This window comes from Astatotilapia calliptera, chromosome 20, assembly GCF_900246225.1.
Source record: "Astatotilapia calliptera chromosome 20, fAstCal1.2, whole genome shotgun sequence".
NCBI lineage: Eukaryota > Metazoa > Chordata > Actinopteri > Cichliformes > Cichlidae > Astatotilapia > Astatotilapia calliptera.
Window position 1 is genome coordinate 24,751,982 of NC_039321.1, and position 20,298 is coordinate 24,772,279.

Here is a 20,298-nt window from a genome sequence, read left to right on the forward strand (position 1 = left end):
TTGTTGTGGATGAGACTCGGTATTGATCCCAGATGGCAGAGGGGCTAAACTGCCACTGTGTCTTTTGGACATAATGCATGTTGACAAGAAAAAAGGGGGTGTGGGGGAGAATGAGGAAGTGGCAGGCAGAAAGTGAGACTACCAGAAAGGAATCCAGAATGAGACGAAGGCAGAATCAATGCAAGAGAGCAAACCAGAAAATCGCCCTTCTTTTATTTCCCAAAACACAATTCTTGCCCTTTTCTGTTAACTATAAAAGCCTTTCAGAACTTAAAGCAGGAAGTTTCCATTTTTATGAGGATATTTAAAAAAAAGAAACCTTTTTTTTTTTTTTTTTAAATAAAAAACAGTTTTCCTTACTTTATAAGCAAGTTACAAAATTTTTAGAGTGCAGCGAAACTAACAGGGTTAACACTTGTGCTACTGGTCTGCAGGGTATTTAGAACTGAGCATGACATTCACAAACACATTATATAAACTTTAAACATTAAAGAAACTAAAATGTGTGAAAATTGATATACTGAACAATTACAGTTATGTTTTACATTTAAAAAATGAAAGGTGAAAAATTAAGAAAACCTTTTTTTTTTCATTTATTTTAGTGCAATGGTACTAAGTATGTTCTAGCCACTAGGGAGCGCTGTGTACCAATTTCATGGATCTGTACTGTTGATTGCGGGAAGGAGGAAGGCGCTAGAGATGTAGAAGAGCAGCTGTTTACTTTAACTGAACAAACTTTTTGTTTGTTTTTCTGGATTTTCATACCTAAGATTAGATGTCCTAAATAAAGGAGATGCATTACAACATTCTTGACAACATCTGACAAGTTCTTTCTGCTGTAGTTAGGATTAATGTTAAATTCAGGATGAGGTCGGGTGAGAATCTAAGCTTGACAGAAAAGAGTTAGCCACATGGATGGAAAGTAATCGCTGGAGATCTCTGTGAGAATCATGGTACAAATATAATTTTTGTGAGCGGGTTTTCGTCTTACCTTTTATCCGTGGAGCTGGAGGCCTGGTTCATCTCACTGTTGGAAATGAAGTTGCGGATTTCTGAGAAGTACGAGTCCTCCTTCTCATCTAAAAGTGCATGATTTTCTGGCTCTGAGTTTGGCGAGGAGATGGTCGTTCCTAAGTTGGAAAGCATCCCAGACTGTTGGCTCACTGTTGGGGAAAGAGATGTAGACACACACATCCATATGCATAAAAACACATGGACACACACACGCAGACAGCCCACATACCATACCAAGACACACAAGCATCATTAGTGTGATGATCATCGCACAGTTATTTAATTTAGGAAAATATCAGAGGCAAAACACACAATTACTAACATTTAAACACTAAGATCGTGCACAGCTCTCGTGACATTTTTTTGACAAACAGAAAAAAAATGTTTACAGAAATCTGTGTGGAAGATAAACATGATAGCAAAAAGGTTTTATATAAGTTATGCTCTTTTCTGACAGTTTTTCAATAACCCATGTGTGAAAATGGATTCAAACAATCAACTAAGCAAACACTTCCTGTTTATTGACTACATTACTAGTTCGCACAGCCATCATTGCAGTTGCAAACTGACCAGGAATGTTCTCGTGCTCGTGCTTCTTGAGATGGCGATCGAGGTTGGTTTGCTGACCAAAGCAGCGGTTGCACAAGTGACACTTGAAGGGTTTCTCCTTGTTATGGATATTGCGGACATGGCGTTGAAGATTGGATGAGATGCTGAATGAACGGTCACAGTATTTACACCTGACGAAGAAGAACAGGGGTATTTAAATGTCAGCTGAAAGTGCAGTAGAGTGAGAAGGGCCCTAAAGATGTATTATTTATCTGCTGAGTTGAGCAAGAAACCACTTAAGGCTCTTGTGATTTGCTTAAAAGTATTCACTTTGTTTTTTCTCTGAAGTTTCACAGAAAGAGACGTACCAAACAAAGTAAAGGCAGGTTTGAAAAATAGCCGTGACAAAGGGAAATATGTCAACTACGGTATTTCAGAAACTTTCAAGACTCTCTGAATTAAAAATAGAAAGGAATACCTGTAGGGCTGTTCCCCTGTGTGTGTCCGCAAATGTCTGGTGAGATTTGCTGAGCGAGGGAAGATTTTCCCACAGTACCTAGAGCAAAAGGACAATGAGGATGAGTGAGCATACGGCATGGTGCACTTTCACATTTGCACATATTCCACCAACTAGTTTAAATGAAAAGGGGTGCAGACCTGCACGCGTAGCGTTCCTTTCCCTTGCGAAGGATGGCATCTGAGAGGGAAGGTGGTGGTGAGCGGAAGTTGAACAGCGGATGGGCCGAGTGTTGCAGCGAATTGGGCGGTGCGTCCAGTTTTAGTGCTCCAAAGCCGTCCAGCTTATCTGTCATGTTCTCCATTGCTGACATCTAGGGAATAAGAAGATTTCAAAAAGTTGAGAAATTTTTTGTTTCATGTTTTAAAAACTGGATAAAAAGAATTCAACCAGAGTTTGTATTATTTACCGTGTTATGGGTTCAATTATAAAGTTTATAAGGGCAGTTTTAATTTTTTGCACGTAGCGTGTGTTACATCATGATGGCAGCATGTTTATGTGTATTAAAAACAGAAAAGAAAGCACTGAAAACAAAGGGACAATTTAAGAAAGAACATGGAGTGAGAGAAAGATACAGGGAGGAAGCTTTGAGGAAGCAGCATATCAGAGGTTAGCCTTGTTGTTTGTACTCAAGGCATGTCACCTCCTTGACCTATAACACATTCACAAATGCCCAAGTACTGTTTCTCCAGTGCCCCCCTCTCTGTACAACCTCAGCTTCTACTAATGCTTTGTTCTCTACTTCTTACCTTCTTCTGCCAAAGCTGCTGTTGCAAGCCTGCAAACTGGCTAAATGAGGCATTCAAGAGCCATGACTGGAGCAATACAATATAGTTTGTGATACCCCCAACTGATAGCCGCTTCCCTCCCCCCCTAGAAGCTTGTGAACAAAAGAGGCCAGTTATGTAGGAGTTTATTTGCCAAAAACAGCTTACATCCTTCCTTTTTTTAGTGAATACGGGACGGGAGAGACACAGGGACAGACACTCCGTCTCGATGTGTTTATTCGCAGTCTGAGAACGGGTGCAAGGGGGAGCGGGGTGATTCCGTCATGAGACTGAATTAGAGGTGGCATTGTGTTTGGATCACTGACAGGATCACAGCTGAGACGCTCAAATATGAAAAAAGTTTTTGCAGGGCAGCCTGCGAAAAGTTCGCAATCTACGAGATGATGAGATGAGATTTTAAAGGATGAAAAGGAAATCTGTTTGATGCTTAGAGCCTTGTCATGACATCATGTTTTTAAGATTTTGTACCCGGGTTTAGGGTAATTGAAAAAAGGTACCAATACAAAAAAAAAATAAAAAATTCTTGCAATTTACCTTAAAAAAAAACTATGCTGGCTAACGATATGACATCACGCATGTGAGATATGCAAACGCATGTTCATGTGTAAATGTATCTGTCTGCATGTGCACCAGATGTGTGTATTGCAAAGTCACGGTTGATAGAGGACACAGATTTCCAGGTCAGATTAAACCGTTTCCCCAATGAGAGCCCCCCATTCTCCTGGACACAAACACAGGATGTCCTTGACGGACACGGTGTTATTATCTAGCCAGCCAGCCAGGCACAGAGAAAAGAAAAAAAAACTCTGAGGGGTTTGAGTTATTAGCTTGCCTGTGGGCTCCCACTACATGAAACAATGCCACAACTAAGATTAGCGTGGCCAAGAGAGGCAGTTTGTTACAATTCAAATGGTTATTATTCTCTCTTTTATTAATACTATCATTGCTTGTAATCAAGATATGTAGAGGTGGGGAAGGTCTGGGGACAGTGGAACAATGTGACTGATTATCAAAGGGCAGCGATAACAGGCTGTGTCTTCTGAAAAAAGGTAAAGCTGACGAGGTACACAGGCGCCATTCCGTAAACAAAGGAAGAAATCATACAGAACCCTTGAGAAAATAACATCAACACTTTGGAATGATGGCGCTTGGGTCCTATCAATTCAGGTTTAAGCAGCGTGGGAGGCAGGAGTGAGGTATTTTCACATAATACATAGTTTGAAAATAATAGTCAATACTATCTGGGAATAATCAGCTTGTATGCAATACCTGGCGGTCAATTCCCCTGCTTGTTAGTCTCTTGGTGTACTTTCAGTTTAATGTGCACGTAGCATTTACTGTTTCTTAAAAAGAATAGTCTCAAACCAAGCTAGGTCATGTGTGCACTATGTACCTGGGGATGGAAGAGTGGCGGCGAGGGCCGGAGGAACTTGTCCTTCAGAGCTCCTACCGGGTCGAGTAGCTTCCTCTTCTCCACCCTGCTGGACCAATATCAAGGCAGAGGGTTACGTACCAAGGTCAAACTTCATCTAGAATGCCCAACCTCATATTCTTCAATGCATCTACAAAAACGCCTTGATGTTGGTTGTGGAAGTGTCTGGTCTAATCCGGGCTGAAATACCTGTATATGGGGTCCATGAAGAATGCTGAGGGCTTGGCATAGTGCAGTGGTGGTGGCTGGTGTGGCTGTGCCTGGGGCTGCTGGTGCTGGGTGATGGTTGATTGGTGCAAAGACTGTGAATGAGGGTGTGGAAAACCAGATGGAGTTTCATCCTTGATTGAGACCCCTTTTCCACCTCCATAGATGTGGTTCTTTCGATTATGGGGCTCAGCTGGCACACCATTATGACTCCCTCGGCTCCGGCTGCCAATGCTGAGGTCCAATGGCTGTTCTTCACTGCTAGATATTGCTAAATGTCCACTACTGCTCCCAGTACTATTGTTGGGGTTTGAGGTGTTTGTTGGTGTTGAAGGAGCTATCTTGGCCTCCTTGGGTTTCGTGGTGAGATCGAACGGTGATTCTGCTGTGGGAGCAGGAGCTGCCGGGGAACTAGAAACCATTTTGTGCAGTTGCTCACGAGGTGACTTGGGCTCTGCTTTAAAAAACATGCTAGGATTGAGAGCACCTCGATCAGCACTAAAAGGGTAGAGGGAGTTGTGGAAGTTGGGCAGGAACTGGAAGGGAAACATGGAATGATAGGGCAGTGGACCCATCTTCTTCTCCTGATGAAGTCCAATCAAACCTGGACCAAAATATTTCTCTGCAATAGAAGCGATGGCTTTTATGGAATCAGTGGTGGCTGCATTGGAATTTGTGGTGGTTGTGGGCGGGAGGGCTTGCTCATCGGGTGGGGGGAAGAAGGAGTGTTGCGATGCAGAAGCAAGAAACGGACGATCAATCGACAGGTTCCCTGAACTAGACATGGCTGATATCAATGCACGGTTTGTGTCTTCTAACTGGTGTGCCTCTTGGCTTGATACAGTGCCAGACGGCTTCCTTCTTTTACCACTTCTCTCACGCTCACTCTCTCCATCACTTTCCAGGTCAGAGCCGTCCCCTGAAGCAGTACCTGTGGTGGTGTCCAAATCTGTCCCACTTGTGGTATTGACATCTTCAAGGTCACTACCGTCAGACATATCTGCCATCTTTGATTTTGGTTTGGCTTCTCCACTAGAAGACAAATCCAGTTTATTCTCTTTCTCTTTGTCTTCGTGCTGACTCAAACTGTTAACACCATTGCCATTTGTGGAACTAACTAGAGACAATGGAGGAGCATCTAGAGGACTCTGAGGCAGCTTCACCTCCTGACTGCTGCTCAGCGGGCTCTTTATCAGTGGACTGGCCGGTAATAAAGGAGGTCGTGGATATAGCGATGGGGGAAAAATACCTGGGAAACCATGTGGGAGGGATGGGAAGCCGTGGGGTCCTGGGGAGAAGGGCAAGCCAGCATGAGGATGAGGTCGGGAAGGAAAGTAGTCAGTGAAGCCTAAACCTGACTGGTTTAAACCAGAAAGGTGGGGATGGTGGGACTTAGCCTTAGCCATGATTGGGCTGGAGCTCATGGGGATGCCAGGGTTGAACATCCCTGCTGGAGAGCCATAATGGTTTTTGCCCTCACAGAAGCGACGGTGCTTGTTGAGGGAGGAGGTAGTGCTGAACAACTGCCCACAGTCTTTACATTTGATCTGGGTGCGGCAGTCAGCATGCATACGCTTGTGGCGACAGAGGTTGGAGAACTGGGTGTAGGATTTGTGGCACACCTCGCCTGGGGGAACAAAAAGATGCAGCCCACCAGGGCCTAGTTAAACCAGTTTTAACACTGTCTCTAACTTTGTATACCAAAGCAACAGTAACATGAACATTTAAATGTAAACGGCTGTTGAAAAAAAGGTTTTAGGAAAGGAAGGAGCTGGTTCGTATGGACAGGATAACTTACACAATCTGAAAAAAAGTGGTCTTGATTTAGTTTGTATATATTTTACTTCCAAATAATTACTGCACACATGTAACAGATAAAATAAATAAAATACATATGTGAGGGCTGTTTTTTTCCCCCTTACTGTAAAACACTCCATTTCCAATTTAAGGTCTGTCATGTTGTTTTAAGTTTGACAAAAAAGAGCTTAGGTAACCAGATCAAATCTATTATTCACATTGTATAATGAAATTTATTGCAGGGCAAATACGACCTTTGTGCCTGCAAACAAGCTGGTGTACATAGAAAAAAAAGAGAGACTGGATAATGAGTGAGGTTAAACGAGGTAGGAAAAAAAAGTCTCAAATAAATAAATTGTTATGAAAAAGGTGATCATTAACTTCCGAAGCCCTTACTTACAGCTAAAGGGTTTGACACTACTGTGGATGTGCTTATGCTGCTTGAGGCCTGACGAGGTGGCAAAGGTCTTGCCACATTCAGGGCATGTGTGAGCGCGGGCCCCCACGTGTTGAGAGCGGATGTGACGCTGAAGGTTACTGGGATCTGTGAACACCTGAAATTTAAAACAAGTGTATAAAAAAAAAAATGCAAGGTATGCCATGACTAACAATGCTAAAAAAATTACACAAAATTCCCCTTTTTGTATTTTGTAAAAACATAAGCAGACTTTTCATTTCTTTGTCTTCTTAAAGAACTACTAACAGATAAAGCCTGTGTGTCCTGTGCACAACTTACGTGGCGGGTATGCTGTACCTTATCACAGTTTTCACACTCAAAGCGCTTGCCACTGTCATGTGACATCTGGTGACGGATGAGGTTGGACTTCCAGTTGAAGGCTTTGGGGCACTGGTCGCACTTGTACTCCCTCTCTTCTGTGTGAACTATCATGTGTTGTCCCAGACTTGATTGAGAAAACACAAACTCATCAGCAAATCAGTCAATGAATCACATTTGTAGCACAATGAATGGGCTGAACTTCACCTGTACTCATTGGGAAAGATCTTCTCACAGTCTTTACACTCATGGACAGGATCGTCGCTGTCCTCACGTTCCTGTTTGAAGTCGTCTCTTAGTGCGTCAAAGATGGAGCCAGCACTGGAGCATGAATACTTCTGATGCCGCCGCAGCTCAAGTGTTGAGGAGAACAGCTCATCACAGTCTTCACAGCGGTACATCTGCTCGTCTGCACGCAAACACACCCATACACAAGGGTTTGTTTAGCCACAACACAGCTTTCTATATGTATAATACATCAAACATGTACGTAAGAGATATGAATTAAAAAAAAACATTTCTCGTCATAACCTTTTCCGAAGTTTCACTATTGATGTAGGAATTTTTAAGTAAATAGAAATGATTAATAATTAGTTTTTGTAACTTTGTAACTTTTGTAACTTTGTCAAATTGTCAACATTTTAATTACAAGCTAAGACCACCTACAAGCAGCGCTAATTGCTGACATTTAATTGTGCTTTTAATCTGTGCAAAAAAATACAACATTTTTCGCTATCAGATTCAACACACTATCAAAATGTGCAATGCAAAATAAGCTTATTTGCATCTTAGTATGCCAACTCATGTTGGCAGAGATGCAGAACCAATTGTCTAAAATGTATAGAAAGATAAAAACTGATAATAACACTCAGCAAAAAGAAGAATCTCATCTTGTTTTGTGTTTCAGTCGCAGCTGTATAGACAGGTTTAACAAATGGTAAAAACAACCCCATAAAATGGAAATCAATTAGCAGTGAAATGTAACCGTCATTAAAACTGTTAATTACTTGTTAAAACAAGTGTTTGCTTTAGAGTGTTGGTGTAATAGCACACAGAGGAAACAATAGGGGCTGGTCTTCCCCTTCCATGTTGATAACCTTTACAATACTTCTCACCAACAAGGTCAAATGCATAAAACTCGGACCAGCTCTTTCAATAGCAAGTTCCTGAGTCCGACGCCAAGTTCAACAGATCAGGGGAAAGCCCAGCGGAGTGTCTGTGTGCAAATGCATAAACAAGTGTACACGTGTGTGTGTGCGCGCGCACGAGTGTGTGTGTGTGTGTAAGTGTGCTTATGTTTCCAAAATGAGCCAAAATGAACAGAGGTAAGCAGGGCCACGGTGGCGCCAACCCCATGGTGATTTCAGCGCCAACCTGCCATACCCTCTTTGGCATGACCCAAGCAGCCAGCGTCTGAGTCGGCCCCCCAGGTGTCCCAACATGCCACACACACCCATCCATCAATTCAAGCTGTACTAAATGAGTTTATCCAAAATGACTTACAGTGCATGGCTCACCTGCTTTCTACTGCATGTGGCCGTTTATCCAGCTGGAACTTCTTGGACACATTAAAAGGGCATTAGTGTAGCAACATCAATGTGTCTAACCTTGGGGAGAAGGATAAATGACCTTCTGGTCAATGGACCATTACACAGAGCTCAAACACTAAACTAACTAGCCACTTTGACACCACTGTGTGGACGTATTTCACAGGGAGCGAGCATTTTACTGTGAGAGGGTTGGGTATGATTGCCTGTGCAGCACAAACAACTCAAAATAATTTTTGTCTGCGACATTTAAGAGTGGAAAATATTTTGGACAAAAAATAAAATAAAATAAAGACATGGTTCATATACAGCAAGGACCTTCAAGTACCCTCTAGGAAAAAGGAACACAAGTAATAAAAGATGAAAGGAAACACCTAAAAGGACACTCAGGTGCGTGCTTGAATGTTAGGATGCACATATGCAAAGGTACTTGCATGTGCATTTCGGTGTGCCTGTGTTTTTTCAGCAAGTCTGGCTTGTGTGGGTTTTGTGGAGGGGGGGTGGGGAGGTTAAAGTGGAGACTAATAGCTCTCTGGGAGACGAAGGGAGTCACAATTATGTGCAGTTTAGCAGCTAATCTGGGAGCATGGGTGAGGTCTCAGGGGACTCCTCAAGTCCTCCACTTCAAATTCCTTCTCCGATAAGCTGGACACAGAGAACAGAGCTGCACTGCCAAACTCCTGCTCAACCCCACTGCCTCACTCCCTTGCTCGCACAAATGCAGGGAGACAGGAAAAACAAATCAGATGCGATCATCACAACGGTGAGATGACTTTGAATCGCTGCTCATCCTTCTATTTCAGTGTTGCTGATTCACATATACTGTAAGCATCTTTAAACACTAAACCATCTGTATGTTACATGTTCTTTTCTGTGTGCCTTCAGCTCTCTCTTACACAACACACAAAGCCAAATACTTTGGCCCTGACACAGACATTTTGGCAGGTGAAATTTTCTCTCTGTCTGCCTCCCTCATGCGCATACTTACAGGCAGATGAATTCAACAAATCATGTATAAGCGTGCTCCATCTTTGACACACTCCTACAACATGTCAATCTGCTTCTTTTCAATAATATAGCTTTCTTTGCTCCTGTATCCCCCCTCCCTCCCCTTCATCTTTGGCACTGAGACCTGTGCATAAACTGTGCATCATGCAGGGTAGTGGTGGGGAGCTGGTGAACTGCACAGCATCTCACGAACATCTTGTTCTCCCTCCACAATTTTCTAATCAATGACAAGTAACAGTAATCAGATTTTCTTTTTTTCATCTGTGGTTCCAGAAAGACTGGAAACACAACAAAACAATGTTACCTGACAACAGCACTTCGGCACAATAAGTCCAAGATGTTTAAAGAAAACGCAGCGGAACTACGGACCCTTTTCCGCTTAAGTAAAGTTTGAAAGAAAAGTGAACAGCTGTCCAAGTTAGATTACGAGATAAAATATTGGACATATTCAGTCTGACATAGGCGGGCACGGTTGAAAGGCAGTGAGTACAGTGAATCAGGTTACCCAGTCAGAGAGGAGAAGGGTGGATGAGAGCACCTAGAAATGTGACGCACTTTGAAATGTGAGCCAATTTCAAGAGGACAGTGTAAAAGAAGGTGTAACGAAGCACTTACGGCACAAGATCTAAAGAAAGGGTCATAATAAAATGCACAGAAATGTATTAAAAGAAAGAAATAAAGGGAACGATTTTATTTATATTGTGTATAATCTTTAACTAATTCAACAATGAGACTAAAAAAGCTTCAAGCTCTAGCATATTCAATTAACTCACAGGTAATTTTTCAATCTCAAAATTGCTTCTGATCATACCTGATCTGCTTTGTAGCTTTCTCTTCATTATTTTTAAGCACTAATTAAATTACACACAGAAACAACTTAAACAGGTTAGACAGAGGCATCTCTCCCCCTTTCTTTTCAGTCGGAACACGGGATTCCCAGGGGTTGAAATCGCTACAGAGAAGTCGCTTCGACGCACGGAGAAACGCCAGGCAGGCAGAGTGAGCGAACATAAATATACAATGCCATCTCAATGGAAACTCCTGATTAGACTGTTTTGCTGAACACCAATACAATGGCAGGCTGCTGAGGTGGGGCGACTGGAAAAGAAGTCAATGAACAATCCATCAGAAAGGCCGACTGCCTAAAAAACCGCTGTAACGGAAACCTCATAACTATATATCCAAGTTTGACCGAGGAAGTAGACTGTAAACCGTCTCAAACCAACAGCCTTCTTAAAGTTGCACACCGGGGAGACACTAATTAAACTCTTGACTTGCAATTTTCACCCTATTGTTTATTTATTTTCATTTTTAGGATAGTAATAGTGTTCTGATGCCAGTCCGTTTTATGGCGATTTCCTTACATTTCCAGCACTAAGGTGTTTGTTTGAAGGTTTTCACTCTGATGAAGACCTGAGGTGGTTGAAACGAGTCAACGTTTTAACTAATATTTCCCGACTAAACGCCATTAATCCATCTCCCCCTCTTGCTCCACCTATGGACGTTTTTTTTCTCCCTTTGCTCCCATAATGTGTTCTTAATAATATGCACGGCTACCGAGTAATTTCTGTTTGATCTTAGCTTTCCGTCAACAGAAAATTTCTACTCGCATAGGATGGAATATGACAAGCGCCAATTGACGCCCTAATACAGCATTTCAGGCAAAGAGGCCCATTATATTGCAGCATTGTAAAAGAGCACAATTCAGACCAGACTCTTACGGGTATCCTTTCTATATTGGCAAGCCTATTTTAAATGACAGATCCAAAACGGCCTTCAACCATATGCTTTAATGCGGGATTTAATTCCATCCTGGAAATTTATGGTTCGAATAATTCACATTTCTTGAGTAGGGAAAAAATCTTGGAGGGAGAAGTGGTGTTTTTTCCCCCAGTAATGGAGTGTGTTGACCGCGAAAGCGGCACGGGATGCAGGTTGGAGTTTGTTTAAAACGTGCGCTAATGACGCGCATTAATCTTACCTTGTAGGTTGGGTGCCATGGATCCCTCAGGGAAAATACCGTCCTTCATATACACTAAGAGCTCCTCCCCTGCTTCAATGTCCCGGACAGCTTTATAATAAATCTGAAGAGAGAGAGAGAGAGAAAGGCAAGGGAGACTTTAACTTAGGTCAGGAAAGGATTAATAAGTCTGGCCCCCTATATATTTACTGTCGCAGCTCAGGGCCCGCGTGAAACCCAATATTATTCTAATAATATGGCTGGTAACGGGGGTATTACAAATATATAAAGTAAGATACATTATCCTCCTATTGGAACATAATTGATTCTGATCTGTTCACAACATTAAACAATTCATTTTACTAACATAACCCCCCCCCCTCCTTTTATTTCACAACACAATCAGCTGTTTGTTTAATTGCAAATTTACCCGAACTTTGTGAAATAAAACGAACGGAAATACGTAAATGTTGGTTTCTGTTACAGATGGAAACGTGATCTGCACTCTTGTTAAAAAATAAACAAACACCCGAAAGAATTATATAAGAAATCCAGACAAACGCATTTGTTACAAAAAAAATGTCATAGCAAAAATAAACAGCCCCGCTTCTGTCGTGCGTTTTTGTTTTACAGCTGCAGCAAACCGGGAAATGTCGGGTCTTTAACTGCACGCGACAAATCACTTTATTGAGGTCATTTGACAAGTTTGCTCGGACATAATTTACTGCTGGACACTTGGGTTTCATTTTTTCCCAGTTTTCGTTCAATACAACAGAAATCGGATTCAAGTTGAAGTATTTAAAGGTAAGTCAGAGCCGAGGCCTAAACCAACAGTACAGGAAACCAAGCTGAGCTTAAATCTCGATTCACAAAATACAAATAAAGAAATAAATAAATTATAAAGATGATAAATAACATTCAAAGTTCTTTTTTTTTAAAATAATCATCTTTAAATGGCACTTCTTTACATGTTGCAGCTCTGTGCATCCCAATTATTATGACACAGCGCAAACAAGTTCAGGCGTGATCTGTGAACGCATGGGGGCGCTCTGCACCAGCTGTACACTGTCACCACAACAAGACGGACAGAAGCACTCTTTCACACATACACACACAAACATACAGAGAGGCTGGGAAAGTAACTTTTAAGACTTAGCGCTCGTCAGATGAGAGAGAGGAGACAAAGAGCAAAGGCCTAAAATCAACGAAAACTACACGCATTATTATTATTATTATTATTATTATTATTATTATTATTATTATTATTATTATTATTATTATTATTATTATTATTATTATTATTATTACAGCGTATTATATTTACCACAAATAGGCTACTGTCTCTCTATGCTTTTTCGACCTGACCTTTCTTTTCTCCGTGAGACGGAACAGTTGAGAAAGTTGCGCGGCGCTGCGGAGAGCCTCCAGCTGCAGTAGCACTTCAGTCCCGGTGGAGTTGCCGACACAACCCATAGTAGGTCTGCCCGAGATGGACCGGGGCGCTAGAGCGCACAAGGCCGGGGAGAAGGGGTCGCGGGTCGGTCGGGAAGAGCTGCAGACGGTCGGTGATCGCTCCGTTTGGTTGGATGAAGCCTGACGCTCCTCTCCTGGGTTACTCTCTAATCTAGTCAGTGAGCGCGTCTTTGATGATGATGATGAGTCTCTCCCTCACTCTTTCTCTCTCTCTCTCTCTCTCTCTCTCTCTCTCTCTCTCTTTCTGACTCTCTCTCTCTCTCATTAGTGATTCCCTGTTGCCCCTTAGTGCTCTCTCGGTTACCCGTCGGCCACTCCTCCTCGTCTTATCTCCAGCCAAAAGGATTGAGGGATCTGCGGCACAGACCCCTCCCCGCATCTCCGATCCCAGCCGCCGCTTTGGCCGCTTGATAAATCTACTATTGATGTAAATAATAGATAAAGCAGTCATTCTGTCGGTCACTCTAACACACAAACACACACAGACACACACACTATAGGCCGAACACATGCTTAAACAAGCAAATAGACACACAGACACACAGCAGGCCTTTTTATTTATTTATTTATTTTCTTAGTTTAAGTTTTGCTTCGTGCTTCACTTTTGTGGTCTGAGCATAATCTCATTGCCTCTTAGATTTTTTTTAATCTAAAAGAAAAAAAGAAGAATTGTTGAAGAAAAGAAAATTTGACAGAGTTGAATGGTTTAAGATCGCATTTTAATAAAACATAAAAAAAAATAGAATTTCGATTTTTATGAGGCTTGTGTGACGTCGTAAAGTTATTTTGACGAAAAAAATATATCGATTACGGATATTGCTACTGAATTATTTTTCAAATATTTATTAAATCGTATTTACAGCGGGTAAACAAAACAAATAAAACCCGTTCAGACACGAGTGTGGGCACTGAGGTAAAAAACAATGAACAGCGTCGCAATATCCCTAAAAGTCCTTTTTTTAATTTCTATTTTTTATGCTTAATTTATGTTGCAGCCCTTTTATGTGTAGTTTAATTTATGATATTAATGACACATCTTCCCGGTTTTATGTCAAGATTATTAATTGCAACATTATCAGAAAATATTACACTTTTTTCCTTTCAAAGAATACAAGTCAGTTAATAATTAAGAGGGTTTAATTACATTCTTAATTAATATTTGGATGTCTAATTTGAATATTTCTTTTGCCTTTTCTCTTACTCGGTCTCTCTTTCTCTCTCTCTCTCTCTCTCTGTATGTGTGTGTGTCCTACAGTAAGGTCTGATCACATAGACTTGTCTTGACCTCTTCCCATCTCTGTCCAGTGTTCAGCAGACAGATGCCTCATCGATCAATGCCAGCCATAGGGGTCCACAACAATCCCCTACTGTGGCCTAATACACACACACACACACACACACACACACACACACACACACACACACACACACACACACACACACACACACACACACACACACACACACACACACTTGCACATGCACGCTTGTCTCTACGAATTGATGGATCCGTCCAGGGGTAGAAGGGCAGATCAAACAGCACTGGAAAGGGCTTCACTCCAAAACACAAAAGATGAAAAGTTGACAAGAAGGTGGACAAGGTTCATCTTTTCCTTAAACCCCCCATCAGCTACCCACCCATCTCACATGCCACTCATAGCTCTCTCAGCTGTTTCCACCTCTCAGTGCAACTTGGCCTTCGAAAAAGTGAATGGGCACACTTGCAAACCCATTTTGACCAATTGTTTGGGGTTATAAATGAATGAGAACAATCTCACTTAGGTGCACGTACACACAGAGGCACACATTTTGGATGGATTTTAACTGAGAAGAATGTAATTGATACAGTTGTCTGTAGATGCTTACACAGAGAGCCACATTCAATCCGAATGAAAAAATAAGAAAAAATAAGAAATCCACAATACTTTGAATGAAACTCGTGGAATCACCTGACAGAATGGAGACAAATCTATAAAAACAATGCCAAATTAATGCACGGCCACAAATGTCTGAATTATGATCAGTCATGCACACATTTGTTCATCTTGCATCATTAATGACAAACAACCCCATAACTTCTCCTCTTGCTCTTTAAAAGGTTACTGCCTGCATTTGAATTTGCCTAGTGTGCACATATTTCCATAAACTCATGTATTGTGCATGCAGTTATAAAAAAAGACAGAAAGAAAAAAGAAAAATCAGTGAATGGTCTCTTAAATTATACATTTTAGCACTGAGTGGCTGCACATAAGTGTGTGTGTGAGTGTGTGTGTTTGTGTTGTGTTTGTAAATAAATGATAGGGTCATACCTGCGAGCCACTACACCAAACAACTGGGCAAGCAAACAAAAGCAAAAGCCGTTCGCTAAGTACAAACAACTGCAAAACACATCAAAAAGCAATCGTGCACGTGGCCTTTTCGTGGTCCGATAATTCTCCACAATTTTCTCTGGTGCCCTGATTCTTTCTTTGACATTGTGTGGCAGTGGCAGGGGGCACTGATGTGAAAATCTTAAAAGGATTAGGCGGGCTGGTGTTGCCAGCCAATTGGTGCTTGTCAATCTCGGAGGCCCCCGTGCGTTCAGTCTCTTACGCCTGGTACCAAGCCCCCTTTCTCTCTATCGGTCAGACTTAATGTCTGAAGCTTAAATGGACACACCAGCCTGTCCCCTTGGTGTGACAGGGTGACAGGTGGCAGATCAAGACACCAGGATAGAGAAAGGAGACAGAGTCGGCAAGAAACAGGCGGCTGGAGACGGAGTCAGGAAGGGCCGCGTAGGCAGGGATTAGAAAACAAATGAGAGCGGAGTGACGAGAATGTGGAAACACGCAGACGAATCATACGGGCGGATCTGGCTACTGTCATGCTGCTTAGCTTCTGGTGTCATCTCACTTAAGATTCCCATCCTCGGTTCTTCTTTGGAAGCAGATTGAATTGACAGTGAAATGCGTATTAAATAACAGCACCAGTATTTAATTTGCAGAAACTGGGACAAGAGTCAGCAGAGCAAAATGTAGCAAAAAGAAAAAGAAAAACTGTCTCTGTGTTATAAACAAAAATGGAGAATTATGCTAATACGTTGCAGCAGTGTAAGTTGTGGTACACACATTGCATGGGGTTAGGGTTAGGGCCTAGTTAAGCAGTTGGGGTTTTATAGGCAATGGCTGGGCATCTTTCCAAAAGGATCCGATACAGCTCGCTTAGGTTTGAGAGAGAAAGAGAAAGCGAGAAGGGGGTGGTGGGTGGGGGTGTTTGGGTGATAAGAAGCAAAAAGAGAAACTGCTGCCGCCACAGAAGAAGACTGCGCTTTGGATAACGGTTATTATGGGACTCAGGAGTGTCAGACTATTCCTCAGCCTCTTTACATGGGTCAGTTCTTAACAGCACTGGCAACCATCCCAGCCACAGACACACAATGGAGCCATTCCTTGGTCATTACTAGCACACACGTTTCTCCAGCGCACACACACAAAAACACTCATTCACACACATCAAGCCAGCATTTACTCTTAGTAGACGGGAAGGAATAACTGCCGCCCCCCACTCATCTCGGCCTATTTCTGACAGTGTGGTGCGACTTCCTTCGTATCTGGACTACGGATTCAACTTGGACAATGTTGTCATGGCACTCACCTGGTCTCCTGTGAGATGACAGGCGGCGAGGTTCTGCTCCTCAAATGACGGGGCAGAGCGGACGTATTTGAGCCAGCTGTTGCCGGCGGCATCTGGTCCCGTGTCCAGTGCAAACTTCACGTTGCCCATGTCATCCACCACCTGTTGAAAAGCAACAGGTTAGATATTAAAAAATAAAAAACAGACTTTTTCAACGACTATTCAATTGACTTGATTTAATCAAGTGATTTTTAGTGTAGTTATGCAGTTGGTGTGTTTACATGGATTAAATATTTGTGTGTGGGCCAAGGGTTTGATGTCATTTAACTTTAAGGTACACAGAGCTAACATGTCAGTGGGTGTTAGGGCCATCTAACCTTGTCAATCCCAACAACAAGAAGAGGAAAGAGGGAAAAGAGGAGGGAGTACACAAACGGCGGTGTCTTTTACTTGTCTAAAGACTTTCCCTGGCACATATTGATCACCCTTTGTAACCCCTGCAGACCCTTGAGACTCCAAGAGTGGGTTTCATGTTACCTGCTTTCACAGAGAATGAAGGAGGATGGAGGTAGTGGTGGAGCAGGAAGAGGAGGAGCAGAAGAACAGAAGAGGGGCTCATTGTGAAGTGAAGAGTGAGGGGGAAAACCAGGAGCGACTAACCATGCTTTATAGCTTTATAGCTTTATAGCAATGAGAAATAAAGGCTCCCAATCTAAACTGATTCCTGAAGTAAAATGCAAAATAATGACAATTTTGGAAAGACAGCAATTTTGCAATAAAACTCTCATTTCTTTTTATATTAGACAGAAATTTGCGCATATATGAAACAGAACCAGAAATTGCAGGAATCTTTGGTGGTGGAAATTTGTGTTTGCTTGGTGAAGTTGGTCGGTTCTGGGAAATCTGGAGCTGGCAGAAACTACCGGGCTCTTCTCCACATAGCTGATGTGATACTGAGCCTGTGTGAATCCTCCAGGAAGACCTGGCCTGAGACTGAGCAACTCCTCTAATTACAACCACCAATCAGCCTGGCTTGAGTTCAGCCCTGACTTCTAGTATGACACGGTGCACTTTTAATCACAGTCAAATGCCTGCTGAAGGAAATCGAGGTGTGATGGAGAAGAACCAACAAACCCTCTGACATTTTTAGATGTGCAAGGTTCGCGAACTTCTCTAACTGCCTGCTTTTCTAAAGCCATGCTCATGTTTTTTCCCCTCCAGCTCGTAAAGTGTGAAGGCCTATGTTCTTGTTGTTGAATGCACGCGGAAGGTGTATTTTTGTGGGCGGGGGTGCAGGTGCCAAGTCTGGTGAGTAAATATGTAAAGGGTCTGGATGGAGGTGTGGAAGAAACGCCATGTGATGTGCGTGCTTGTACAAATATGGCAACTGTTTTAGGCGAATGCACGTATGCACGGCTAAGGCAACAGCTTCATGTAACAGCATTGCCGTGCTACTTTCAAGCCAAGGTGTGAGTTTACCGAAGTAACTACAGTAACTGCGCCTTCTTTAGAACAATGATGCCTGTTAGCGCCTTGGCTGAAAATACATATTAAAACCTAAAGGTGTTTGAAAACGCCGTTCAGCGAGGCTAGAACGAAAGCTGCAGCTGCTGGTTGTGTGTTGTGTGTTTGTAAGAGTGTGGAAAGAGACAGTTTACTGCAAATCGGTTGCTTCTATGCATTCTCAGATATTCAAAAGCCCTATATATATATACATAATCATGTCAACTGAACAAGCCAATGAAAAAATCTTCTCTATTCCTCATGCTCCTCAGATCTACAGCTACTGTCTCCTCACTGTGCACTTTAAAGTCCAAGCACTTGGCCTGACAAAGGCAAGGCCTTCATTTTGTGTGTGAAAGCAGTCAGTGACACACACACACACACACACACACACACACACACACACACACACACACACACACACACACACACACACACACACACACACACACACCTAGTCTTCCACCCAATATATTTTCTGCTGCTGGTGGAATCAAAGTGCACTTGTCATGAGATTACAAGGTAGCTGCAACAGGTATCTTAGGTGTTTTATGAACACATGGAGAAAAGCTGTGATCCAGGTGTAGAGTGTGTGCGGTTATTAGTTTCTTTTTGGGCACATGTGAACACTGCAATGTCTACATGTTGGGCATAGTTGTATTCATACCCTCTCATTTTGTCGTTCCCCCCCCACACACACACTCTACTACATCACTCTCTCTCTCTCACACACACACACAGATCTGATCGTGGATTTAATGAGCAGCAGACCTGTGTGTGTTCCTGTATGTGTGTAGTCTGGGAGGCCTGCTAACACCCTGTCTCGGGGTGGAGGCCTGATTTATAAGGCTTCAAATGAGGGGCAACAGAGAAGGAGAGCCAGAACAAGCCTGCGGCTGATTGTTTGTTTATTTACCTTTACCTTTTTTCACCCATTCAACCTCCTCCATCCACATGTAACATGGAGGAGGAGGAGGAGGAGGACCCGGCTGGAAATCATCAACTCCACGTGTGAACAAATTTCAACCAAACAAAGCGAGCGAAAAAAAAACTCGGCTACTCAAAGATTTCCCCAAAGCTTCTCTCAGTGATTAGAATGCAGACACTGTAGGTGTAATGATATCAGAAAAAGTCTTTATATTACCAAACCCATCTCCGCTGAATGTATGGTAGCTGTGCCTTAATCTTATCACTCAGTTTTCAGTTCTTCTCATTTGTTCAAAAGGAGAATGAGCTGGTAAATTATTTTGATCTCAACCTCTTAAAGATTCTCTTGAATATCCTTCGATCTTTTACCAAAGATCATACACAATTAACCGGTTTATTGTAAAACCATCTATTTATTGCTTTGGTATTTGTAGATTTTGTAATTATATTTAATCACTGAGATTGTGGAAGTTGTATTCATACAATAATGTATTTTTAAAAGACAAAGATCCATCTTACCTAGTATGTTTGTTCACACATTCATTTACTTCTACATCACTGATATACTGCACTACTCTCACTGAAAACATTTTAAGAAAAGCAATTTCAGAACTTGACCTATACTATGAACAGTATTACAAAATGACTCACTTGACAGCATGCACACACAGACACACACCAACACATTCATGTGCACAGAGACACAATGAGACTTCACTGAAAGAGAAGCAGCTCTAAGTGGACAGGATGCAGAGCAAACTCCACAGGAAGCTCTGATAAGAGCACGACACTTATACCTCTCCTCACAACACAAAGGGGAACCTTTGACAGCTAGGAACCTTTAATGGCTGTCTCGGCATGCCCTCTCCTCCGCCAGTTATATCTGACGGATGTGTGTGCTGCACTGGGCTGAATTAGTGGCGGAAAGTTGCTTGTACGGGTAGACGTTGGTGACAAGGTATATATTATTTTCTGTTTGACGAAGGACAGAAAATGGAAATGGCAGCTCGGAGTGCAGTGGTGATTGTGATTTTGATGTGAGCTTGAGATAGAAGCATGTGAGACATAACTCCTGGGTTATTGTGTGTCTCTGAGGGAATATTTTTACAAAGTGTGATCTTAGTGCTCCGTTGCACACTGATGTGGTGTTCAACGTGTGAACACACCCTTGTTTGCATGCATTTGTATA

General features: G+C 42.3%; 1 protein-coding gene across 9 annotated transcripts in view; it reads right to left on the bottom strand.

Annotated features, from left to right (window-relative positions):
- The window catches only part of prdm16 (PR domain containing 16), a 170,482-nt gene that overhangs the window by 4,491 nt on the left and 145,693 nt on the right, over nt 1-20,298 (bottom strand). For 3 of the 9 annotated variants that reach the window (XM_026155231.1, XM_026155236.1, XM_026155237.1), the window contains exons 4-14: nt 16,701-16,841; nt 11,616-11,718; nt 7,287-7,488; nt 7,041-7,206; nt 6,705-6,858; nt 4,490-6,167; nt 4,262-4,349; nt 2,221-2,393; nt 2,042-2,119; nt 1,585-1,754; nt 992-1,163 (exon numbers count right to left, since the gene is read on the bottom strand). In XM_026155231.1, coding sequence (XP_026011016.1) covers nt 992-1,163; nt 1,585-1,754; nt 2,042-2,119; nt 2,221-2,393; nt 4,262-4,349; nt 4,490-6,167; nt 6,705-6,858; nt 7,041-7,206; nt 7,287-7,488; nt 11,616-11,718; nt 16,701-16,841 — 3,125 coding nt within the window. Of the gene's footprint in view, nt 1-991; nt 1,164-1,584; nt 1,755-2,041; nt 2,120-2,220; nt 2,394-4,261; nt 4,350-4,489; nt 6,168-6,704; nt 6,859-7,040; nt 7,207-7,286; nt 7,489-11,615; nt 11,719-12,959; nt 13,269-16,700; nt 16,842-20,298 lie in introns of those variants that run through there. The other 6 variants (XM_026155239.1, XM_026155235.1, XM_026155233.1 and 3 more) reach the window with 6 other exon arrangements.